Below are 10,522 nucleotides of genomic sequence, written 5' to 3'. Positions count from 1 at the left end.
GGAAGCTGAGAACCTTTGGAAATATTCAGTGTGCATTTTGCTGTCATTGGAATGAAACAGCTATCAAGTTGCTTTAACAACAACTGTGCTCTGAGCAATTCACAGCCATAGGATAAACAGCCATATCTTTAGATGCAAATGTACTTACTAAATGGCAAACATCCCCCATGGTTAACTTGCACATTAAAATATAATGATATTCTAATACAAAACATTTTGAACTCCTTACTGTATTCTATATTTTGAGTTGCAAAGGAACCAAACTGTTTCAGAAAGATTTCAGCAAATTAAGACATATCTGACATCCTTCCTTTATGCTGTGTTTGCTTGGAGTGACCCCTTTCCAAGCAATCAGCATGTTTAGATTTTGGAAGTGTGCTATTAATTAAAGCACTTTATAAAACAGTAAATTAGCTAATGAGGCAACTCTTCCCCTGCAAAAGCAAAACCAAGGCAAATGGAGTTCTTAACAAAAAGTGTTTAATGACCCATGCGTGCACTTTATAAACTTGCATAATCAAAATAAGGATCTTGGAAGTGGAACTTGCAGAGTTTGCACAATATTTAGGGAAGAAGCATTTAAACAACAGAATGATTCTCCTAGCAATATTTTTCAGTGAGACATAATAATGCCTGTAAACTAAATGGAGCTTGTGAAGTTCAACAATTCATTCATGTCTGGCAATTAGACAATTTTAGTTAATTAAAAAGGCAATGTCTACTTTAAAAAAGGAAGTTTATTTTTGCTTTTAAATGCAGAGGAGTCATCGTGAAAAGATGTTACTATAAACACATTATATTAGGGTATGAGATGATCCAAAAGGAAGACAAAATGAATAATTTAAGAGCTTTTAAAAGAGATAAATACCCTGAAGTCATTGGAAGCATTTCAAATTTACTTTGTTAATAAAAGTAGAATTGGTCCTATTGCATCAAGCACTCTTATTAGAAATGGCAGAACTGCCTTGACTTCAGTGTTTCTGTCCTGTGACTGTGGAGTGGAAGGAGACTGAGGGACGTGTGACTAACCTATGTAATATTGGGCAGTCTTTGGAAAGAATTATCTTAATACTAACTCATTTACAAGAAAAGAAACTCCAGAAGTTGGCACAGTAAAAGGAAAATTAATAGAAAAATGTCTATATCTTCTTACAAGGACATTCTGGAACACGGTACATCCTGGAAATATGAATTCACGATATTTATTTAAGAAAAAGCAAAAGATTTCTCACTGGCCGGGTGCATAACTTACCTAATGTGGAAAGGCTCAGATACCCAATAAAAAAATTGCACTTGGATGAAAACATTAGCAAGTCTAGGTACGAATGACCTCATTTTATTAAGATTACTACACGAAGTCGCTTGCCCACGCTCCATGAAAGGTTTCCGGAGCCACGGCTGTGTCCGTCTCCTGCACTGTGCGGATCCACCGCCCCCGAGCGCCTCTTCCAGTGATACTTTTCCAGGAAAAAATGGAAACGGGATGCCCTGTCCCAAGGGCATCCATGGGTGACCGTGTGCAGCCCCACTGCTCCACTCCTCACGGATGAGGTGTCCGTACGGAGAGACAGTGCATCAAAACCCTGGGCGTTTTGGGGATGGCAGAACAGGGCGGTCCTGCCGCTGGCCTTTCTGCTGCTCTTGGAACATGGCTCCAACTCCACAGTAATTTAACCACTTCTGGCTAAAGGAGTCCTTATCTCCTGACTTTTGAAGGACAAAACAAGAGTTTAGGATCATTCATTTGGCCTCCTACGTTTTGAAGCCCTCAGCCCATGTAATAACTCGCACAGCCAGAAGCTTTCCCTAGGCTGGCAGAAACAGCCCTCCCCAGCCTGCAGCACCTCACAGAGTGGGCTAAGGAGAGACCGAGCCTACGCCGACACATCTCTGAGGGAAAACATGTGGGCCAGCTCTGCGGGATGGAGATAGGATTGCCATGGGATGGTGGAAGACGAATTTTTGAAGTCGTTTTTTGGAAACAAATATATGAAGTGCAAGTAACAGACTTGGTGCAAGTACAAGCATGGAGACCTCCGCTTTGCTTCCCAGGCAGTGAGTCCAACCCGTCCTCATGTCCTTTCCTTGCGCGTGGCTGAGGGGAGCTGAAAGGAACGGGAAGCGGGGCCTGCGTCACGTGGGCACATCTGGCCATCGAGGGCACGAGGCGCTGGCCTCGCTGCGCTGTGCGGGGAGCTCCGCGGCACCCAGCCCGCCGGGGCGTCGCTGGCGCCACCCGTGGGCGCGGGGAAGGGCCCTGGCGCTCCGCGCCCCACGTGCCTGCGGGCGGGTGCCCGCGGGGGGACGGCGCGCGGGGGCGCCACGCGCGGGCGGGGCGTGGGCGGGGCACGGATCCCGCGGGGGCGGTGCGGGGGCGGTGCCGCGGCGGGGGCGGCGCGGCGGGGAGCGCGCCCGCAGAGAGCCGCGCGCGGCGCCCGCTCCGCAGCGCGTCCCCGCCGGCACCATGTGGCAGCCGGCCACCGAGAGGCTGCAGGTAGGCGCGGCGGCTCCGCGGGCCGGCGGAGCGCTGCGGAGCTCGCCGCGCAGGTGCGGGGCTGGCCGGACCCCGCGCACCGCGGCCCGTCCCCGCGCGTCGCTTCGGGCGGTGCGGGGAGCGCCGGGTGCCGCGGCGCGGGGGGCACGGAGCGGCCGGGGCGTCCCGGCTGCGCCCGCCTCGTGCGCCCGGTGCCTGACCGCGGAGACGGGCTGGGCGCGCGGCGGGATCCAAGGCGCTTTGTAGTTCGGGCGCGCCGACTTCGCCCGGCTTCCCGGGCGGGCAGCCGAGGAGGCGCCGCGCGCTCGGTCCCGGAGCCGCCGCGCCGCGCTGCGCTGGCTGAGCCCGGCAGACGCGCTCACTGCTTTAGCAGCCGAGCTTGAGGATTCGCTTTGATACCAACTGAGCAGAGAATTCGAAGACTTGATTCGAGCTCATCCTGAAGCCAAGTTTGAGCAGGTCTTTGAGCTCTCTTCTCCATCAGTAAGCAACAGGAATAATCTCTTTTCTTAAAACGACACACTCTTAACAAGATAAGCAATGAGATCCTAGTGGTCAGCAATGACGTGTCAGATCCAGAGTTTATGGATTCCAGGGTGAAAATGATGGGAGCGTGTTGTATGTGCTGTTGTCCTACTTTGTGTGGGCTGAAAGCTGTCTGTGCTAAAGCAGCAAGGTGTCTGCGTGAAGGGCTTCATGCTCCTGGGCTCATTCTGAGAGCCCTGGGGACTTGCCCTGGAGGGGGACACACTGTTAGCACAGGGTGACTGTGGGAGAAGGACCTGAGGTGACACTGTGTGCGATGGTTGGTGCGAAGGAGAAGTTGAAGGAAGGGAAAGCGAAGGGGAAGGCTGAGGCAACAGCGGTGTGACGGCCTGGCTTGTATGGCTTGGCTGTGCCCGCTTCCTGGAATTAGGTGTTGTTTAAAAAATAACAAGATATTAACATTGTGAAGATGTGATACTACCTACAAGAGCAAAGAAGGTTTTTTAAAAAGAGTGCTTGTCTTGGGCAGCATAAGGTTGCAAATGTAACCATAACTCCTCATGCATACGCAGTACGTTGCAGTCCTTAGTGACATTATTGCATCCTGCGTACCTTGGGGTTGTACCCTAGCGAGGGCCTGGGAAAGAGTGTGCTCTGGGGAGGTGACAAGCTGGGTGGGCCTCTCGGTCACCTCCTGCAGAGCAGCAGAGGCCTGTGGTGGCGGGAGTCATGGTTCCTACCCACATCTGGGCACGAGCCACGTAAACCAAACTGTGCAGCCAGTGGTCACTCGGTTGGTGCAATGTATTTTTGGCTGCCTGGCTGAAACTTTAGGCATCCATTGGCAAAAATGCTAAGCATCCATAACTGCAACTCATGCCAAGAGGAGCTGCAGGGGAAGCACGGAAAGAGCTGTAGGTCCTGTGGAAAACAACAAGCCAGAAGGATATGAAGTTGGAGAATGAATGATATTTCTGACATCTCCCAGCTCCTACAATGGGGACAAGGAGAAAGCCTTGGAAAAGACACAATAAGCCCAAGATAATTCTTCATTCATACAAAATTCTTCATTCATAATAACTTAGCAAAAAGAAAGAATGAATGAGCACCACCAAGGAGGAAGTAGGCATCACTAACGCGTGTGCTTGTACAGACATGTCTGACACTCCTTCCCTGTTCCATCCACCTTGTCCTTGCCCAGGGTCCTTCTTCCTTGCCCGCCACCCCACCTCTCGTTGTCCTGCAGCAAGTGCCACACGTGACCTCAGCCTCCTTCCTGTGCGTCCCAGCACTTCCAGGTCTGGGACCTTCTTCCTCTGAAACCCTTCTATCTGCTTTTCCCCTCAGCACTTTTTCCCCTCTATCCTGCTTCAGCTGTTGCAGCTGCCCACACCTCCATCTGGTCACATTGCTCAGCCCCAGCCTGGCCCTGGGTGCAGGTTTCTCCCTGCTACCAACCCTCCGCTCCCCCTCGCTCCCTCTTTGCAGGGGCTTTAGCTTCCTTTCCCTGGCTCCTCCTGTGTGGGGCTGGCTCTGCCGTAAAGCAGCTTCCCCTTCCAGAGGGGAAGGAAGGAGAGTTTTCAGCTGCTGTGGAGGTAGCACGGGGAGCAACCACACATGCAGGACGGATCAGATGGGCCACTATTGCCACAGGAGCTGCTGCAGGGGCTTTCATTTCCAGAGTGTGATAGGGATATATATTTGCATGTGTATGTGTGTGTGGGGAGCTATTGGCCTTGGGGAGTCTCTTTAGTCAGCTTTAGGCTGTAGCAGGGGAGACTTTGAAGAAGATGGTGAGGTGGCAGGAGCTTGTGGAGTCTCTGCTGCCAGTGGGGTTTGGGAAGAGTCAAGGCAGACCCCTGTGAGGAATGGTTTTGAATTGAGTAGATGACACTCTTGGGTTCTCCAGTTGTGTCTTCCATGATTACTGTTATGCCAAACCGCTATCCTAGAATATTAGGGAAAAAATGCACTGGTCTGTCCAATCTCATCATCACTAGGTTCTCCTTTAAGCTGGTTTATTGGTGCAGAAAGTGTGGAGCTGGCACAGTTGCTTTCCTCTTGTTTTCATGTGTAAATCACATCTGGGTCAAAATTACACCATGTACATCTCGCATCAATTTCCAACTATGGCGAAGTGCAGTGTGAAGTAATAATAAGTAAAATGGCAATGAAAATATTTTCATCCTTCAGTGAATATTTCTTTTGGCCTGATGCAGTTAGAAAAAGCATGAGCGGACTTTGGAAGTTCTTGCCTGCTTTTACGGGTCAGCCCTGCCCTCAGTGCTGGGGGGAGCTACATGTGTGTGACCTGATCGGGAGCGAGTGTAGTGGCTGGTTTTTGCCCTGTTGCTGCCAGAGGGTCCTGTGGTCACCTCCTGCACGTGGGTCTCCTTCAGCAGCCCCCATAGCAAACACGGGCAGCACGGCCGCCTGCTCGGGCGGCAGGTCCCACAGGAGCTGTTTTTACTCCACGTGTGTTCAGGGCTGTCAGGTTTAAGAGGTTGTGCGGAGATCTTTGGCTTTGACCAATTGTCTACAGCAATTGCAGCAGATGTCCACTAGCAAGGGCTGTAGCAGAGCTGACGTCTCCACAACAGAAATCATCATCACCAATTGGGGATCCCTCTAGAGCCCTCCCTGCCCCTGCGGAGAGGCCAGACAGGTCCCTGCCGTGGTTGTGGCCGCTCCTGGTGGCAATTGTCAGTGCTGTGAAACATTCCTGTCCCACATGGCCTTGGGTTTGGTTTGGCTGTAGGCAGCCCTGGGCACGGTCCGCTTTGCTGCTCTGCTCTCCACTCTTTCCTGTTGTTTACCTGGTTTGTGTTCAAGAAAATGTCAGTGAAAGCATGGAGCATGAAAGGACCTCCTCTCTTCTGCTGGAACGGTTACCTGGAGGTGTCTAATGTATTAAAGAGTTGTTCTTCCTACAGAGAACGCCAGGATGCTGGTGCACTGGCTCACCACAGCTTCTCAGCAGTGCTTTTTATAGCGGGATTTGCAGCAGAACATATCGATGATTCTGGCTGAAACAATGCTGAGAATGTTCCGAAATCTTTCTTTACAATTATTTGCAAATGTGCCCTGTGTACCTGGTGCGGGATGCGAGGGTTAGAAACACTCGGTGGTGTGGCTGGGATTTGGGATGCCGCTGGTGGTATTGTAGCTCCCATGAAGAGCTCTGAAGTGGTCTGTGAAAACAATTAAGGTCTTAATACAAGCTTCATTTGCCTGTCTGTGAGATGACTGCTTGCTTTGAAACCTAGGTTTTCCTGGGAGCTTGAAGCCAGACATTGTTTCTGGATAATAAATCCAGTGGGTGCATAGTTTCCGAGTTCACACTGCTTATAAACCCTGTTTATAAGTTTTCCTACTCTCTTTAACATGTACGGGTGGAGGAATCGTGGTGCCCAAGTGCTTTTTCTGCAGGAGGGGTGTAGCAGGACCTGTTTCCATCCATACCCTTGGCTGCACGGGCTTAGCCAGGACCATGTTTTGGTGCAGGTGCCTCGTGCTCGGCAAGTGCTTGTCGGATTCCTGCCATCATCCTCAGAGCAGGCTGCCTGCACCCCTGTTTCCTGCTCTGAACGTTGTTCATGAAGTGTCTGAAGAAATGAATGCAAATGGTTGAGTACTTCCCGGTAGGACCTGGGTGATGGCTGAAGCATATTCTCATACTGCCAGAATTTCTTTCATTTATATAAAAAAGAAATGGTTCACCCATTTACGGAATGTTTTGCAATATACCATAAAATGCCGTTGGGGAGAACTCAGGTAAACTAGACATGATGAAAGATGGGACACAACGTAAGGCAGCCGGCTCAAGGTTCTTATTTACTGGGGCTAGTTGACTGCTGGAACCTGGAGGCTTCATTTGGCTGTCACGCGATTTGTGCTACCCCTGACAAATTTATGGGATGTGTGTGTGTAGAGAAGGAAGCTCTGCCATCATCTTTGAGTCACTGATGTAATTTAGCTCCACATTATTAAGATAAAGCAATAAAAGCACAATGCAGCTATTGATCTGAGTGAAATAAGTGAAAGAAGCAGTGTTGGAGGTCTTGTTGCTTACTCTCTGGCATATCTGTGAACACAGCCCTAGCAGGTTTGATAAACGGTTCCTTTCTTTTTCTGTGCACTGTGAATATACAGAAATTTTTAGATTTGGGGATCGTAGACAGCTGATAAACACATACAGATTAAGTGTACTCACTACCTTCTAGTATACACAGAAAATGCCTTTTCCTTGACGGGATTACTGAGACTCTTGAGTAAAGAAATTCTAGTCTGTGCAGAGTTCAGTGTCTGTGGTCATTCGAGGTAATGACGGGTACAGAGTCATCGGTTTTGTGACACTGTTTATATCTGCATGGGGTGCAGCTTTGGATGCTATTGATGCTTTTAGAATCAACTTCTTTTTTGCCATTGTTTGCCCGGTGCTCAGATGCACATGATGCATTTGTCTATTTAAAAATGCAGTATGCAGTCAGTTGAAACAACATTTTCCAAAAAAAAAAGCATACAGAAAAGTCCCTTCAAGAAAAAAAAAAACACATTTTAAGTGTAAAGCGTACACACAGCTGTCTAGACAGCAAGTGCTGCAAGACATGTATAGTCAGTCTGATCCTGCTACTGCTGAACTTTGGTTTTACTAAATGTTATATTAGAAGGAAAAAGTGAAGTGTACTTGAAATTTAAGCTTGAATCATGTGAATGCACACATCCAGGAAGTCTTACAGCGAGCGATTCTGGCATTTTGTAGCTTCAGGATATCTTTTAAGGCATCAAAGTTTTTGGACTAGTTTGTTACTCTGACTTTACAACTGTCAGAAATCTTTAAAACAAAGCACCGTGAATTCGAAAAAGCTCATCTGGCACCACTTAGTTTGGGCAGTTCCTTTTTTTTTTTTCATTATTTATTCTTTATAGAAAATGAATGGCTCTGGAAAAATGCTAATGTGGGGAAGCAGTCTGTGACCAAAAGAAAATGAAAATCGGTGTCTGCCTTATGGAAACCCCTTGGGAAATGATCTTAAGGGTTCATTTATAGTGTACTACTAGTTTCTGTTTATGAAGCTGACAGCCTGTTTGATGATCAAGAAGAGTAAAATATCAGTGATTTCCCTGATGGAAGGCAGTCAAAACCTAAGGAATTCAGCCTAAATAGCTCTGAATTTTAACTGCCTGTCTTTTTGTTTTTTGTTTTTTTTGTGTGTGTGTCTGTTCCCTGATGACAAACAGTAGGGCAGTGATTAGTATGTCCAGAGCGTTGCCATTTCCTTCCAAGAATGACAGATTTTGCAAGAGAGGGCCCTTAACCTGGGCCCGCTGTGGAGTCGCCCAGACTGTGCTGGCGTCTCCTTGCTCACATACAGTGCCTAGTGACTACGGCTACGATTTGCCTGTTTCTGAAAGTAAGAAGAGTCTGGGCCAGAGGCATGTAAATATGTAACTGAAAAGTCCCTTTAAACTGTGTAACTGTGTTTAGTATTTCCTTTTTTTTTTTTTTCCCTCAGTGCTTTTATATATAATAATTTAACTTACCTGCACCTCATGTAGCAGCTGGAAAGGTCACAGGTAACAGGCTCTTGGGCCCTGACTGCATAAATGCATCGGACTTCTTTGACCAGGTTGTAGGTGGCCCCATACACAGTGTAGCGAGGAGACCTGACATGGCTTTTTGTGGCTTCTTTTTCCTGCTGAAATACTGAAAATACAGATTAATGAGCTTAAGTCTTGATGCAGTATTTACCAAAAAGAAAAAAAAAGGACAAAATCTGTGAATATTTCTAGTATTTTGCCACCTCTTTATCTCAATGATGGCACTTCAACAAAACGATGTGGAGATTCGGAGTGATTAAGTTGCTCTTGTTACATTGAACAATTCCTTAGCAGTTCAGTGATGGCTGAAGTATTGGTCTCAGAAGATCCTAAATACATGTTTTCACTGGGGATATGTAAATAGTAGCTGCTTTTCTGATGAACCAGTTATCATTTGTAATAAATCCAATTCACATCTGGAAAATGTTCCTTACTTTTTGTCTCTGTTCCCCTCAAGGTTTCCCTCCATTCGTTTGTGCTTAACTGAGGGAGTGGGATATCTGGAATGGCCTGGAGGCTTTTCTTGACTACTACCTTCCCCTCTCTCAAGTTAACAGCTGGTTGTACTTTCAGGGCAATGTTAACAAATACAGTTTTGGCCTAAATTATTAATATAAGTTGGAATGACCTAACCATGTTCTAAGTGCAGTTCTTTTTATTTTGGGATCACGGTGCAGTAGCACTGGAGCAGTGAAGCATTCCCCTGCTCAACATAGAGTCTCTGTCACGTAAGACAATTTTCAGATGTCTCCTCATATGAAAACGTTTTCTCCAGACACACGGGATGGGAACTGCCAAGAACACTGAGAACAGATAGAAAGTTAATCAAATGTCCTGAAGTTCAGATTTGTGGCTGTTTTTTTCTCCTCATTCCCCTGGGTTACCGACCATTGGATTTAAGCGGATAGATGTTCCATATGTTTCAAGTTACATTTTCACTATGACTCTGGAGTAACTTTTCAGATATCTAGAGCCTTAGATCTTTAGCCTTACCCATCTTTAGTTTTTCCATGTGGAATTCATTATGCTTTCCCGTTTTTGACCAGGAAAGTGCGTTTTGGCAGTTAGGCAGGGCCGGGCTGCCGCTCACCGAGCGGCCTGGCTGCCAGGGCGCTGCGAGCGCCCATGTGGTGACTCGCAGGCCGCGGGGCCGCTCGGGTCCGCACACGGTTTCTTTCATCTTTCAGGGAATCATCCGCTTCGGGAGCAGCTCGATGGGAGAAAGCCGGCATGAGCGGGAGGAGAAGGCCCCTTGGCGGTGCGTTGCTTTGCGGTTAGGGATTTCAAACGTCTCATTAGCTGAGTAAAGCTTTTCATGGGGTCATTGGTGGGGAGAGATAGGAAGTACTACTTCCAGTTACAGAAACAGGCAATTTAATAGATTTCTCATATGCAGCTGTTTTAAGGCAGAGGTGAGCCCAGACTAGAAGCATTCACATGTAGAGGATGAAGTGAGATATTTCTGTGACATTTGGCTTGCTTTCTTGCTCTGTAGTATCCGCATTGCTTTCTATGTTGCTGGTTCCAGCATTGCTGTATGATAGTAAATCATTTTTTAAATTTATTAAATCTATCTATCTATATATTTTCTCCACAGGTATTTTCTGTGTGAAATGCCTGAATAGCTGTAGATTTTAACTGAGCTGTAGATTTTAACAAACTGCTGCTTGTAAGGAGGTGTCTGCACAGCACCAATGTGTGCTGGTTTCAGTGCCCGCAGCTGTGTGCTGCTTCTGGGCTAGCAAAACGGAGGGAAGGGCATTTCCAAAGTCAATGTCAGTCCTCTCAAAGCTTGTCTGAAAGGGGCTATTGAGCGTGGTGCTGCTGCTTGCTAGAGGAAATCCTGGTAATGAAGACGGCGTTGGTGCCTCCTGCTGAAAGGACCTGCTCGGGAGAGGTGTGGGGTTGTTGAACAGAGCTGCCTGGCTGCTTTGTGAGGCA

The 10,522-nt window shown here is 47.8% G+C and overlaps 1 protein-coding gene across 1 annotated transcript in view; it reads left to right on the top strand.

Annotated features, from left to right (window-relative positions):
- The first annotated feature begins 2,396 nt into the window (after positions 1-2,396).
- PID1 (phosphotyrosine interaction domain containing 1) overlaps positions 2,397-10,522 on the top strand; it is a 73,364-nt gene continuing 65,238 nt past the window's right edge. The window contains exon 1 of the mRNA XM_088528512.1: positions 2,397-2,494. Within this exon, the coding sequence (XP_088384638.1) occupies positions 2,465-2,494 (30 nt within the window). The 5' untranslated portion in view covers positions 2,397-2,464. The remainder of the gene's footprint in view (positions 2,495-10,522) is intronic.

This window comes from Tinamus guttatus, unplaced genomic scaffold, assembly GCF_059628265.1.
Source record: "Tinamus guttatus ecotype Peru unplaced genomic scaffold, ASM5962826v1 Tinamus_guttatus_pri_ptg000311l, whole genome shotgun sequence".
NCBI classification, from domain to species: domain Eukaryota; kingdom Metazoa; phylum Chordata; class Aves; order Tinamiformes; family Tinamidae; genus Tinamus; species Tinamus guttatus.
This window is presented reverse-complemented; position numbering and strand designations above follow the sequence as displayed.